The 16,067-nt window shown below is 40.7% G+C and overlaps 1 protein-coding gene across 6 annotated transcripts in view; it reads right to left on the bottom strand.

Moving 5' to 3' along the window:
- LOC306843956 (AT-rich interactive domain-containing protein 1B-like) overlaps positions 1–16,067 on the bottom strand; it is a gene marked incomplete at its 5' end in the record, with an annotated part of 83,302 nt that overhangs the window by 36,145 nt on the left and 31,090 nt on the right. For all 6 annotated transcript variants that reach the window (XM_079375717.1, XM_079375715.1, XM_079375714.1 and 3 more), the window contains one exon: positions 285–528. In XM_079375717.1, the coding sequence (XP_079231843.1) occupies positions 285–528 (244 nt within the window). The remainder of the gene's footprint in view (positions 1–284; positions 529–16,067) is intronic.

Raw genomic sequence — 16,067 nt, 5'->3', positions numbered from 1 at the left:
GTAATTAATTTAATTGGCATTAATAATTTAATTGATTAAATTATTGATTGAAGATTAATCAATTTGACGTTCTATGTCTAATTTTAATGGATATTATAAATGTTCCTGAAAATTCCCATCCGTACTACAGAATCATTTTATACAGTTCAACAAAATTACATAATATTTCAAATTATTAAAATAAATTAAGCAAACTATAAACAAAACTTGAAACGGGACATAAATATTCAATTTCTCATTGAAAAAATAAATCAAAAAATTATATCTCACACAGAATCTTTTACCTGGCCCACTGGCAGGTGATATGGGCCCAGATCGTGATTGGCTGGAACCCACAGGTGATCCCACCGGCGAGGGCGAGGGCCCGCTGCGCATGCTGGGGACCCGGGGCGAGGCGTGGGGCGAGAAGGGTGACTGGGCGGGGTTACTCTGTTCTCCCTGGCTACTGGTGGAACCCGAAGCGCTGACGGCCGAGCTCAGACCCGCCTCCGTTCCGGTGGGGAGGTCGTCTATAGAGCCAGACAGATCCTGAAGTACACAAACACAAGAAACGTGAGTTGAAGATTGAGCCATTATCATATTTTACAAGACTCCAAAAGAGCCAAGCAGCACAGTAGGCTATACATAAGGACATATTTTGGAAGCAAGTAATATAAAGCATATTTTGTTAATGCACTTGATGTCACATCTTATTTGGAAGAAAGCAAATCAACGGGCAAAATCAGCAAACCTGGAAAGACTATACTTAAAAACCTGTAGGTCAGTCTGAACATAGTGCATTAATTATAAGTGTATGCTGCCAAAATTACAACCAGTGCCAATCTAAACCTTATAAATAAACCACTTAGGGGGCCTGGGGCCTTTTTACCCCACAAGTGATCCTGCATTCAGCCAACAGGCTCTGAGTTCATGTCTTCAATAATCGTAATCAACCTTGCAACTGAAATTAGTTTCCAATTGCTGAGGTGATAACAACTCCTGGCCTGATCTGCAGCAAAGGAACTTTAGTAGAGTGGTTGTTTAGTGAGCTCCTGCTCATTGTCGAATCTCAATGATCGAAAAGCAACACTGATGTACTAACAATTTTCTGTAACTAATAATAATGCCTATGCCATATAAGGGAAAAATAAAACCAATTTCCTTTGCCGTGTATTACATCAGGCCAATTGTGCTGGAAGATTATAGAACAAAACTTTCCAATGAGGCCTTAAATTCCACGACACATGAGCCAGTGGTTCCAGCATAGAGCGCAATGAATGATTGTGATGGAAACTCAGGCGGTCTTCAGAAGAGACTAACTTCACGTTGCAGGCTTAATGGTGATGACCTAGTTGAGGATGAAAAGGAAGATATATGCTCAGCTTTATGCAATAGCACATATCGGCCTCAATGACGGAGTGTCATGAAATCTGTGGGTCAACTACTTCAGCGGTAACTTCTCTGGAAAGTCTCGGCTTTTCCAGTTATACTAGACAGCTTGTTAATGTGGATTCTTTTTCCAGATGACTCAAAAAGGGGGATGGTCACAACTCACATTTCGTAAGAAGTTCACTGTATGGGGAACAGAGCGTGCCAACATCTTCAGTCTCACTGAATTTCAGTGCTTTTAAAAAGTCAGTTCACCATCAATGATGACATCTCTTTTTTGATGGTCATGAGTGAATGAGTCATTATTCACTCAAGACCATGAAAAAGGAGATCTTTAAGCTGCTTTATTTCATCGTGACCAGGGACCGTTGAGCTCCAACAGATCATCATTAGTCCACATGACTAAAGCCCCGTTCACACCAAGAACGATAACTATAAAGATAACGATATTAGTGTCCACACCAGCGAACGATATCGTTGGTTTATTCTAAACGCACACTCGTCTGCCACTTTAAATTCTCAAGCTCATGATAGCAGGATTGATTCTGATTGGCTGTCAATGTTTTTTTATCATTCATCAGCTGGAAAAAAAATCGCTCTGAAAGTGATTCCAACGATATTGTACTGCACCTTTATCGTTATAGCTGTGGAGTGGACTCTGCTATTCTTTAATATTGAGAATGATTTTCAGAACTATATCTATCGTTATCTTTATAGTTACCATCCTTGGTGTGAACAGGCCTTTATGAACTGTATTCCAAGTCATCTCAAGTACAGATGCACCGGTCGACCAGCTATAAATCAGAACCGGACAGTTTTTGGTCCAAACACACGATCGGCAGCTGGCTGATTTTTTGTTTTATTTTGGCCAATCTCTATTCTGGAGTTGCACACAAACTGCATTGCAATCGTTTCCCAAAATGTCATTTGTGTGTAAATATTACAAAGTCTGTAAAACAGGACATTAACAGAGGCCAGAGACGCTGAAGACGGACACAAAGAGGAGAAAATACTGTAGCAAACAGAGCAGCTCACTGTTGCTCGAAATATTTGAAATAAAATATTTGATGGTTATATGGATGTATCACTGAAGGGAATTCAGAAAAGTTTCAATGGCATTTTCTGTTCCTCTTATCTGTCGGCAATAATATCCTTGTATGCAGCATGCTGACATATAGCGCTATTGTGCTTCAGGCATCCTGAGTTTGTGTCCCAGCTTGTGGACCTTTGCCAATTTCGTCCCCCTCTCGCTCTCCCAGTTTACTTCCTGTCAACTTACTGTGCTATCAAAATAAAAAGGCCAAAAATAAATCATCTTTTCCTTTTATCTCCATGTACAGGCAATTAAAGTAGTGTTTATTAGCGCAGCGCTGCTTTATTGTCAGAGAGAGAATGTGTTATCATTCAGCCCGTCTGCTGTTTCTGTTGCATGCAGGTGTCTTGTGTAGTATAATTTAACAAAGCTAAAGTCAGACATTGTGTTTTTGCTTTAAATATTGAAGTTATACAATCTAATTCAAATCAAAAAACATACTGCTTATGCTTTATGTACAGTATGTAGCCCTTTTTTGGATTGTGATTAAAATGCAGTGGTTGCTTCTCATTTTAAATGACTATAGATATTTTAAGCCTAATTTGCCAGTTATAGAGCCAATAAACAACAAATAAATGTGACAAAACAAAGAAAGAAAGAAAGAAACCAGCCAATTTGCTGGCTTTTTTGTGAATAAAGGCTTGAACTTCTATCTTTCCTTCACAAAAATCTATCGAATGGCTTCAGAAGTCATATGGACCACTTTTATTTGATGACACTTTGCTATTTCTGGAGCTTTATGGAAAAGAGCTTCAAGAACATTCTTTAAAAACATGTTTCCACAGAAGAAAGTAAGTCATTTGGGTTTGGAAAGACAAGTAAATGATGACAGAATTTTTTGGGGCGATCTCAAACTTTAGGATAAATAACTTCTGTTGTTTTCATTTTGGTGACATGTTGTATTCATCTCTGCAAGCTTTTCTTGCAAAACTCCTAGTGGTAGAAGTCAAACCACTTCAACCTTGTACAAATTAGTCGAGGCTGGAGCTTGCTTGATTTATGTCCATAATTAGTTATATTCGTTAAGTCTCTGGCTTCTTTAATTGATGAACGCAATTATTCAGGCTCATTGGCCATTCAAAGTTCCTCTGTTTCCATCTTTCACCCTCCAAATCTCAGCAGAGGAGAGAAGACAGAGAACAAAACAAAACAAAAATGAATGCAGCGTCCCTCTCCTCTGATTGGTGAGATTGAATAATGCAGCCCACCCAACGCTCATCCTTCATCATTTCACATGACAGCCTCCGTACAAGCCAATTAAAACATGGAGGAATTATGAGAGGATAATTGGGGAGCCAGACGTGGCCATCTGAAGCCTGCTCTCTTTAAAACAGCTCAGAATTCAAAACCTGGATTTAAGGGCTTTGTTGAAGTGGAGGGCCAAAAATAAATTAAATATAATAATTTTAAAAATATTATATTATCGGTGTAAATAGAAGGTGGTTATTTTCACTTAGTGTAAATAGCCTTTATCGCTGCTGCCTTTATATTATATCATATAATATTTTTTAAATTACTAATATAATGCCTGCAATTTTCATTTAAAACTACCTAAACACACAAGACTAACCTAGACGTACTGTAAGCAGACCATATGGTGAACTGTACCACACGATAAGGTCGGTACAATTGGTTGATAGCATCTTTCAGGCAAGGCATAGTGCAGACTCAATTAAGCATGGGAAGATTATTTCTTTTATATCAAAAAAACAAAAGGCACAGAAACCATCCATAAGGTTTGTCTTCTGATGATGTTGAAACCCCAGAAGAAGAAATCCAAAAAATGGATGCTAGAGCACTTGAGGGCTTTTGTGCTCCAGCCAGTCATGAGAAGAGACAATAGATAGTCGCACATCAGTGGAGGAGAGGGACTGTAAGGCAATACGAGTACACACACGCACACACAATGCGCTGACGGAGGAATTCTCTTCCCCTGTTGTGATGCCTGACAATCTGAAAAGAGGTTGACATATTGGGTTTGACGACAGCGTTCCCCAGACACAGAGAGTGTGCTGGAGCCGGGAGTGGAGGTGGATTAAGCAACCGCTAGAGAGATGGAGGAAAAAACATGTATCTTTCTGACAGGAGAAGGCAACAATAATAAGTCTTCATACTAAAAAAATCACCGTGACACAGATAGGCTCTAGACTTCAGATGTAAAAAAGTCTATATTTCACACAACTGGTAGGCTGGTAGATGAAGTCTGTAGTTACTCTGTGCTTGGAAAAAAAACAAGTGATGCATGCCTATGCGTGAATGGCAAAGACTTTAACCACAGTGGGTGTGATCCCACCAACAGAGCAACACAGCGGGGTTCAGGAAATAAAAAGGTCATTCAAAATCTCCATAGTGAAACTGATTTTTACTGATAAAGTTTAAACCTTTCAAGATAGACCTTCCATGATGATACACTACCATTCAAAGGTTTAAGTTGGTAAAATTTTTACGTTTGATAAAAAAATAATATTGTACACATATATATATATATAACTGTTTTTACTACAAACCAGTGTGTTCATAATTAAGATAATACATTAAAATAATATGGTAAGACTAGGAGTGTGCGATATATATCGTCTTCGATAATATCGTAATTGTTGTTTTAACGATGTGCAATTTGACATTATCGAGTATTTTGCCAAATCCATTCAAAACACACCTACAGAGCATGTGCATTCATTACGTGAAGTCTAGTGCGCGCGAGTAGAGTGCGTTCTTTCACTACATTTAGAATGATCACAAAATTAAAGACATGGGGGCAGAAAATAGGCTATTTATACCACTTCATCTAGCCTAGTTAATCAATTTCACACAAAGAGTAACGAAAAATAACACTTCAAAAATTACCATAAATAGTTTTTTTTTTTTTTTTTTTTACAACAGTTCAATAAACAAGAAGTTAAGAAACTTACGTTTTAGACTCTATATTTCCTGTTTTTGCTTTATTTTGACCACAAAAATCAGCCACAGCACTGTTTTGCTTCTCTGAGCAACATGACGGCGTTTCGTTCAACCGTTTGAATGATTCGGTTCAAACGCAACAACTCACTTACTAACAGTGACTTGCTGCCACCTGCTGGCAGATTTAATTTCACAAACTATCTTATTATTTAAATAATTTCAAATGATGTTTAATATATCAAAACATGATTTATGCATTTGTAATTGCAGGTTAAATGCATTCATGTCTTGCATTAAACAGTGTGTGTATACATCTAAATGCAACTTCAGATGCAGCGTCTGCGTTTTCTCTGCATTGCAAAGATGAATTTTGTTGATACTGATTTAATTTGCTTGGTAACAGCCCCAAAGTCTTATTATTTTAATTCACTGATTAAATGCAAGAATTTGACTCAAAAGATAATGGGAGAAGACTTGATAATAGATCAAAGCTAATGGTAACATTGTCTTTTTTTCTTTATGTGTCATCTTTAAGCAATGGAACATGTTTCTTCAGGTCATGAATATAAAGTATCCAATGGAAGACATGATTTTGTATGGAACGAAAAAAGCATAAAAAGTGAAAATCATTCCGCTTTATGGTATAGAAGAACTTCATTCATTCTCTCGTACACTAGGTAGACTGTTTAGTCCCTTTGTGCGCTCTTGTCTTCCTTTGTTTCTAATGAAATGTTGTAATGTTGTGATTAATCTTGAGGCTGGTTCAACTCTTTATTGATTGTTTTGAAATCCTCACGGAGACAGTGAATGAGAAAAATACTCCAAAAACCAAGGCCTAAGAAAAAGTCACTGTTGAAGCCTCTTTAAACAAATCATTGCAGTATAATACAAAATTTGACATGTTTAATGACACAATAACAAGGCACTTGCTGAACACTGCATGACTCCAATAACATTCTGGACCAGATCTACTTTATTACATAATAGGGATGTGCAATACAACATATTGTATAAACAAATAAAGAGACCAATTGCCTAATTGATACCCTCAATGATTAGGCTGGTTTTGGGTTCACCTGACCTGATTGTACATGTTTCTTAGTGGGTGCTTACATAAGACATGTTGCATAAAAAAACTAATAAAATAAAGTTTAACTACTTTTTACTTGAAAACATCTAAAAATGCAACACTCATGGTGGGATGCTCAAGAAACACCAGAAGACTGGATGCAACGGCCAGAGATATCTGACTGCATGAAGGGGGCTTTGCAATTTACAGATGCAAATTTTCCCAAGAGGGTTTAATTGTGCAAACTGTCTAACATCTAAAGCAGAGCACACAGATGAAACACTAATTAAAGCATCACTGCTAAAAACATCAAAACCAAAAAAAAAAGTCAAACTTACTAATCTATTAGACGTTTGTTGGAACCAATAGTCATGCCGACGCATCGCAAATACATAATGGTAAAACTATGAAGGACATCAACAGGAGATTAGAGACTGAGACAGATCATTACAACAAGAGTGTGTGCATCTGTGTGTGTGTTAGAGGGAGAAATGAATGAAGCTGCCTCCCTTTTAAGACACACAGATAAAACGAAACAACAAAAAAGGATGGACAACAAAAGATTACTTTATCCGCACTGCGTGATAATGAGAAATGCTCGGTGTGTCTGTACGAGGAACCGATCTGACAGAGTTGTGAGAGAGACTGGATGTCAGATCTCCCGTCACCTCATCATATCTCATCTTGTCAGTGGTAGCATCAAAGAGCTGTCTGATAGAGCATGTAAAATTGCTACCATCACATATACACACGTCACTGTGTGCAGCTCCCATTCACAGCCCATTAAACACTGAAGTGTGACAGTGGCTCTCTGTTGTGGCTGATGTCAATGCTTCAGTTGACAGCAGTGATAGGAGACGTCTATGGCGGATCAGACTTGCTCAGCAGGTGGCCTGTCAAAGTCATCCCAGCCATCATTTCTCACCCAAAACGCCTGAGAGCTCCGCTCTCATATGCAGGGGTTCAACCTGCACACTGAGCTCTGTGCTGAAGGAAATGGGCTTTAAACACCCTGCACCCTTCGTTTCAATTTTATTTATTTGCACAAAATGGAATTACAATTGCACTTGTTTCAGCTGCCCTACTGGGCTGGGCATTACAACAGGCTGGCAAGCCTATCGGTCCAATAATGTGTGGACATCATTTGTTTTAAATATCATCTCTCGTCTTCTACAAAAGAATATCAGCCATAAAGGTTTCAAATCGATATAAGGGCAAACAAATGAAGACTTTTCATTTTTGATTTTCGATTAGCCCTTTCGCACATTAAAGGCCACCTATGCAAAATTCACTTTTACATGTTGTTTGGACATAAATGTGTGTTGGCAGTGTGTGTACACAATCACCCTATAATGATAAAAATCTGTGTAAGCTGTGTCTCAGAACAATCGACAATCGTAGGAGGGGCCTGTGCAGAACTACGACATTCTGCAAAGAATCTGAGAACGGCTTGATATGAGAAGGGTTTGAATTTATCGGGATTTTTAAAAAAAAGTTTGTATCATTATAGGGTTGATGTATACATACACTTCCAAAACACTGTGGCGGGAGGAGCAAACGACAGACACAGTGGGCGTGGCGTCAAGCCTCGGAGAGGTTTTTATTAAACAAAATATTAAAATAAAGTGTCCAAAGGGGGAAAAGTGTCCAAAATAAACAGGGATCTGGTGTCCTCGTCGTGCTGCGGGGCTAGTGAAGGAGGGCAGTGTTCAGAAGGGAAGGGTCCAGGGAAGGGGCGGAGTCCGGTGGCCGCACTCGCTCCCCTCCTGGTCCGGGGAGCGAGGGGCGGCGGCTTCTGCTCGCGGCTTCGTCCTCAGCTGGCCGCGGCACTTCTGGGGGACTCTACGGCCCGGCATCCTGGCCCGTCGGCCGTATCACGAGTGCGGCGTCATCTGGACTGCGGGTCCGGCGGCTCGCGTCTCTGGCGGCGGCAGGAGATCCCTCAACGCTCCCTTCCTGGACCCACGAGGACACCAGCGTGCATGCACGGGGGAAGAGACCGGTCTCCCGAGGAGAGGCGCGCTCGGCGTTTAAACAGCGGCAGTGATGAGGCTCCATTCACGTCAGGTGCGCCTCATCACACGCCGCCAGCCCTGCGTGTTCAGCGCCCCTCCTCTCTCACACGCCCACTCCCGTCGGGAGCCTGGTGAAGGGCGGCGAATACGGGACGGGGTGGTGATGATGGACAGGGGGGAGGCAGCCGACTCGTCACAACACATTTTAGTTCAAACAACATGTAAAAGTGAATTTTTCATCCGATGACCCCTTTAAAGCTATAGAAGTTATTCGGTCAAGAGCAGTGAGTGATTTACCCTTTTTATTTTATTGTTTGGTCATATTATCAAAGTAGACAGCAGTATAGGTACCAACCCACTGTTCACAAGCGTGGAGAAGGAGGACCATTCAAAAGTTGTTGAATGACAGATGTCTTTGTATCAGTTTATTGTTTAAAATGGTTTGTTTGTGTGCGTATCCTGGATGTTGAAATCTTTTCAAACCTAAAAGATTTCTTCCACTAGGAAAAAAAACGTTACCTTTCCAATGCGACTACGTAATGCGTGAAGTCGTGCACGTGCATCGCAGAGCTAAAATGACCGATCGTTTCGGTAGATAAGACCCTTATTCCTCGGCAACTGGGAACGTGTAGAGCCCTTTGAATCTGCATTGAAACTGCAATTTGGACCTTCAACCCATCTGTCGTGGATTTTTTTTTTTTGGACTAAAGAAAGAAAGATATGAACATCTTGGATGACATGGGGGTGAGGAGATTTTAATTCTGGAGTGAACTAATCCTTTTAATATCTGCAAACATTTTCCCTATCTGTCCAATCTGACAACATTTACTACTACTGAGTGACAAGCGTTAGAGTATTATCACACAGAATGTATTTTTGCTCACCAGCTGCGGGAGTCGTCTGCTGTCTGGTAACAATTGCTGGGAGTCTAGCGATGGGAGACACTGCTGATGAACTACATCCTGGGGTGTTCCATTCTTCACCCAAATCAAAGGTGGAAGCACCATCTGTCTTCAAAATATGTTTTCTCTTGTATACACATAACAACCGTATTCTAGGTTTGTTTTCCAAAGATTCAAGAGCTCTAATAGGCAGAGTATGCTTCGTTTTCCATGCTGTTGCAAATGGTTGTGCATACAAGCCATTCAGAGTATACCCTATAGATCCTGAGCATGTATGGACGATAGTGGACCTATGGATGTTTTTGAGCATTTAAATCATTCACACAAAAAGCTGTCTGAAATCGGACAGATGATGGATCATTTTCAGACTGTCCGTGAGTGGAACGGAAAGTATAATTTAAGCTTTAATACTGGATAAAAAGACATCAGTTAGAGGGTTCCTCTGATATCTAAAGAAAATACGTTGAATGAACGTTAACTTTTATCATTGAGACAATGCTTTTTTCAAAACACAAATAAAGCAATGCTTGTCTCTGATGTGGATTTGACAGATAAACGTGTTTCGGTACAAATTTGCACACACACACTACCGAAGTTTGATGTAAACTTTGGTTCAAAATGGCTTGATGTTCATTTTTTGTTTGGATCTATTCATTTTTCGCAAAAATATGCAATTCATATATAAAATGACTAGAAATGTTAATTATTTATTGAGGCATAGTGTACATTTAAGTTGTTTCCCATGCTGATATCTAATCAAAAAAAAAAAGTCTCATTAAAAGGGTGACATTTCTGAAAGGAAAAAAAAAGAAAAAATATATCTAAAATCATGTAGTGCAACCAACAAATTCCTGTGGTACAACAAATGTACATGAAAAAAATAACATAAAAATAACTTTAGGATGACCATGAAGACCCTCCACACTTCATGATGTTTTAAGATCACAAAGACAATTAATATATAATATATACTGTGTAATATAAAGATATATTAAACATCTGATAATTTGCTATGACATGACATGGTTATTTTTATTTTTTTATCATATGTATAAGTTTTAAATGTTTATATAGATGGTTACATCCAGGCTCTGTGTTGAGAGGGGCCCGTTGAGGAGCTAGATGGCAGTGGTTCCTAACTCTGTTACTGAAACCCCCAAACAATGCACACTGTCAATGTCTCTTTTCTCTGACACACCCACTCCAGGACTTGGAGTCTCTACTAACGAGCTGATGACCTGAATAAAGAGTGTTTGATTAGGAAGGCGTACAAAATGTACACTGTTGGGGGCGCTTCAGAAACGGTTTGGGAACCACTGTTCTATGATAGACCCCACACATCGGGCTCAGGAGAGAAGGGGCCAACTCGAACCAATTTTGGGCTTTGTGAATTTTAGCGACAGTACTGTATCATAGTCATCTGAAGCACATGCATATTCCTGAGAGGCCACATTTTATTCTGCCCCAGAGCAACACAGAAATAAACGGATGAAAGGAAACAGAGATGGAGGCGAGCACACTTCACCTCAACTGCATGGCGCACTCCAGCTCGGCTGCTCTGAGACGCAATACTACAAAGAAAGGGGGCTTCTGTGTGCGCACTAACATTCAAGAGCTTCCCCTCTGTGATCCTCAAATCCGATCTTTGTTAAAAGCAGACATTAATCTTTCATTTCCAGTCAAAAGTCAAGAGGTCCGCAGAGTAAAGCTACAGCGAGACAAAGCTCCAACATCTCGCTGGCTTCCTTGTCAAGGTCTTGGCTTGAGAGAGCGGCTAGGGTTTGGGGTTCAAGCGACCGTACAAGGAACGATGGCCCGTTGGTTTTATATCTCCCCAGACGGTCTGAAGAAGGTCACAAACGGAGCACGTTTCCACTGGCATTTTAGCTTTAGTGGCGCTTTCTTTGACAGAGAATCATCCATCTACAGCGGACCACAATTCCCTTATCATCAATTAACAAAACAAGACTGTTTGAAACCCAAATTAAAAAAAGAATTTGATCCACTGAACCAATTAGCATTGTTAATATGGGCAATGAGAGCGCCCGAAGGCACGAAACAGCTTTCAGATTATCTTTCCTTATTGACGAGCTGTAATGGGACAGCTCATCATTTATGCAGAAACACAAGGATGGGTCAACGAATAGTCCATTAGTGAGGTTGACTTGTTTTTGTCGTACATTTTAATTTTGATATTTAACCATAGCGAGTGGATGCTACAGCCATACACGTTCATATTCACCAATTGTCCGTTGTTTATTTGACACCAGGCATGTCGAGAAAATTCTGCATTTAGTACCATTTCATTGCGCTCCACCTAACTAGTTTTAAACGTAAAGCTTGCTAAGAAACGTGTACGATTAGGGTTGAAATGGGTGGGGGGGGGGGGGTGTTTAAGACGAATGGGTTGACTAGCCGTTCACACACCCCATCGACTAGTTGATTTTGTAGCTAGTTTTGCACATCTCTAACGAAGGAGAATAAAAGGACAGATAAAAGATTTCGTCAAAACATAAAAGGGCTTGGTGTTTCGTCTCTCACGCAAACAGTGACTAATGTATGCGTCTGCCGAGCGAGTGAGACACAGTAGACAACAGCAAGGCTGTGCCTGATTTGATGAGCTGTTGATGAGAGCAGCCTGGATCCCTGTAGAGGCTTCAGAGAGAAAATGAGTGCGAGACGCACACACACAGCCGAGTTAGGCCTCGATCTATCCTTCACTTCCTCCCCGAAGAGCAGCTTCAGCCAATGGCATCGCAGATTCCCATCCCCCCTTACGTCCCCTGCCAACGGCTCAGCCAATCAGACGGCTCTCTCGTCTGCCTCATCAGCACAGCCCTGGCGCCTCTCTCCCCTCCCTCATTTTCCATCCCCTACGTGCTCGTTCTAATTATGGAGAACAAGTTGTGGAGCACGGAGAGAGGGAGTGGAATCAAAGGAGCACGGGAAGACAGAGTGGAGTGAAGGAGAGGAACGTCGGAATGGTGGGGGAGAGGGCCGCATTGACAGGATACAGATCAGCCTGCAGGGCTCCGGGATAAACAACGATTCTTTCAAGCTCTCAGTAAATTAGAGCGCTGCAGAACAGCGGTGAGAGTGAGTCGGCCGTGTCTGTCTCACTGCAGCTGTGTTATTGCGGGAAAGACACAATCCTCCCCTTCCAGCCAGTCTGTGACAAGAGGACAGGCAAAAACGAATGAAGGGTAGACAGCAGGACTAAAATGAGAGAGGGTAAAGCAAGAGGGGATAGAAAGTGAGCTGCTTTTTTTGAGTGGAAATGATCAAACCAAGCAGAGATCAGTGAAGCACCACAGTGATATAGCAAAAGCCTTTGTGAATCCCCAAAACCTAGCTGCCTACGTAGGCAGAATTTTAAGGCATCAGTCATGCCCCCAATACCAAGTCTGCTCCAAAAAGATGATGCTTCTCTTCAGGACAAATTGTAAGACAGCTTCACATGTATCCTTTGTGAAGGCGGCAATCAAAGAATGCACTGAGTCAAGCTCAGTGAAGAAAAAACTGTGTTCAAGATGGCAGACGAAGTGAGAGAAAGGTTTATCATACATACTTTTGTTGTGTTTTTAGCTTAGCTATACATGCTAAATCGTACCCTGCTGCAAAAACTGCTTTAATTAGCTGATTTGCTGGTGCAGGCTTGTCTAGTTTGATTATTCATTTTAAGGGTGAGTCTAGGAGACTTAACCCAGCTTAAACCATCTTGATGGTCCCATTCACGTGAGAAGCACAATTTGTATGACCATGTCCATGTGGCGTGTTCCGAAATGGTCAGCTCTAAGGTTATTTTTCAATTTGGATGCTGCCATAGAAGACAGCTCACTAGGTTTTAGAACAAACCTTTTCCCTTTTTATTTTCTTCCAACCCAGATTCAGTCGCGCTCTGCCTCCCTCTTATTTATGGTTCTGAATATTCAGCTTCTGAAAGCCGTGCTGAGCTCTCATCTGTCTTTCCAGCTTTTTCTCATTAACCGCTCTAAATTCTCCACTCCGACTCTCATATAAACATTAGTTGGCTAGACTGTGTGCAATTCAAAGAGGCATATCTCTGGTCTTAAAAAGCTTAGGACACAGAAGTGGTCAATAAAGGAAAAGTGTGATGAAAACACACACAGAGTGTATGTTGTTTCGGTTTATTGTGCTTAGATTGAAATGAATGAGGAGAAAAGGTGGATAGAGGCCAAGAATTAGGTATTTCCATCATATTTTAGGGCTGAAATGATTAGTCAAAATTACAGACAACGTCGACAATAAAAAATTGGCAACAAATATATTTGTTGTCGAGTACTCGTTTGATCCCATGTAAGAGCCTGTAATAATGCAGTTTGACCAGTGTGGCACTATAGCGCAAGACTGTAGTTCAGCCCTCCTGGATGCAATTCACCAGAAGAAGACAGCACTTCAGAGCAAAGCTGCTGAGAGGTGAGAAAGCAGCAGTTAACAACACATCTGATTACAGTGATGTGGATGTTTGCACAAACTCTCCATAAGGATACTAAATATTAAGGAGGTGAATTTACTACACAAAACCTTCACTGGAGCCATTCTTTGAGATAAAAAAAGTATTTCTGTGCTGGAAATAAACAGGAAGACTTTAAGTGTTTTATATATAAGAGAGTGTACAATGCTGTGAGGAACATAACACCAACAACTGTGATTTTTTACAATCCTGGGCATTTAAGCTGTGGAATAGGATGAAAGCTATCAGCTGAAAAACTAAATCCACAACAAAAATGAATTCATTCAAATTCCCCCCCACTGTTACTTAGCAGACTAAGATTTTAAATAAATCTGACTACCACAAAGGAAGCAAAATGTATTTACTACAAAATCCACATGTTTATTAAGTTTGTTACTGTTACTATGGTGAAATGACTCCAAAAAGTGTGACAAGAGGTGTTTCCTGTCACTGCTGGAGTGCAACCACGCTATAAGATATGAGAAACAAATATTATGAATAATGATAATAAAAATTAAATGTGAAAGTGAAGGAAAATATATTTATTATTTACAAATTTATAGATTTACAATTCGAAAGTTATGGCGCTTTTCCACTCCATGGTGCAGCATGGTACGATTCACTTTTGGGGGTTTTTCCACTGGGTACAGTACCTGGAACTTTTTTCAGTACCGTTACCGTTACCAAAAAGTGACGTGTAAACTCTGCTGATCACTGATTGGCCGGAGAAAATTGTCACTTGCGGCACGAGACGCAACAGACCCGCTAGATTTAAATTGGCACAGCCAGCGAAGGATCGAACGCAACTGTTTTGAATGAGCGAACCTTTTTTTTTAACAACCAAAAAATGTCTGTTTCGTTGTCTGTTGAGAAAGTACAGATGTTCCTTTCGTTGATAGCTGAGGAGCGGATCCAGCGAGAGCGTGATGGAGCGACGCAGAACGAAAACGTTTTTCAGGAGTCCCGGCAGTAGAGGCGGCGCATCTATAATGACATGTGAATAGTCCCGCCCACTCTAAAGCGGTACTAAACTGAAGTGGAAACGCAAACCGATCCATGCCGAGCCGAGTCGTACCACGCAGTGGAAAAGCACCTTTAAAGTCCTCATGAAATCAAAATTTTATTTATTTATTTTGCTAGCGCACATTGCTAGTCTTGAGGTGAACAATTAATCCATGCAAGTTAATGCACTGAAAAAATATTGTTTGTCATGGTAATCTTTAATCAAAATCTGAACATTTTCTGACGTCAGTTTGACGACTTGGGCAGAATATCCGTAACCATGCCCATCCAACCGTTAGGTTGCTACGATACGAGTGAGCGACAGAGAGGAGGAGCGCAAAAATAAAACCCCGCCCTCTATTCAATATTCTGTTTCAGTTCAAAATACGTCCCTACACTGAAATAAAGTCGGTAGCAACTTCCGGTTCATGCAGACTTTAAAAGCCACCCAACTCCTCAGTGACCTTCAGTATACCAGCTGTCATGGTGAATAGAGGGAAAAAAACCTGTGATCCCATGATTCTACAAGCTAGAGAAGAGCATCCTTCATCCTTGAGAGCTTTTTCTAAACCCAATTTCTCTAATAGAAAAGGCAAAAAAATAGGAAGAATTGACTAGGAGAGACCAAAAAGGGTCTAATTACGTCTGCAAGGTCCAGCACATATTTATTTGATTCGTATTTAAAGGAAGTGCTTGATTAAATAAATAGAGGCCAGGAAGCGCATTTCAAATTCTCTTTAATGGAAGATGATGAAAAAGCCCACGGCTCGAGGCAGAGCGCGCAAAACCCACCACAAGAGAAACGCAGGCCATCAATCTCGCTCTCGCTCATACGCATTTCACCTCTTAATGTTTTCCCCAACTGCAATGCATTGAAGATCTGAACGCAAGCACAGAGAGAGACTTTGAAAGCGTCAGGTAAAAAGGGATAAACTGTACAGAGATTCCCGCCAGCCCATAATACCCAAGGCACGTAAAGGAGGTTTGAAAAATAAAGCACAACACCAAAGCAATATTTGTTCAGAAAGATGACACAGGGGGAGACATGAATAAAATGTGTGTGAGTGTGCACGCATGGCTGAGACAAAGCCATTTACGATTACAGCAACACAAGGGCTGCCTAAGAAACAGCGTTTTACCCTTCACAGAGGTGAGCGTTGAGCAAACTGCAGGTGACAGACGCTTTGATACACAGATAAACAGCACTGAGGTTGTTCTTATAACCTCCCTCTCTCTCCAACAT

This window comes from Barbus barbus, assembly GCF_936440315.1.
Source record: "Barbus barbus genome assembly, chromosome: 24".
Lineage (NCBI taxonomy): Eukaryota > Metazoa > Chordata > Actinopteri > Cypriniformes > Cyprinidae > Barbus > Barbus barbus.
Note: the sequence above shows the minus strand (reverse complement) of the source record. Positions and strands in the feature narration are given on the sequence as shown.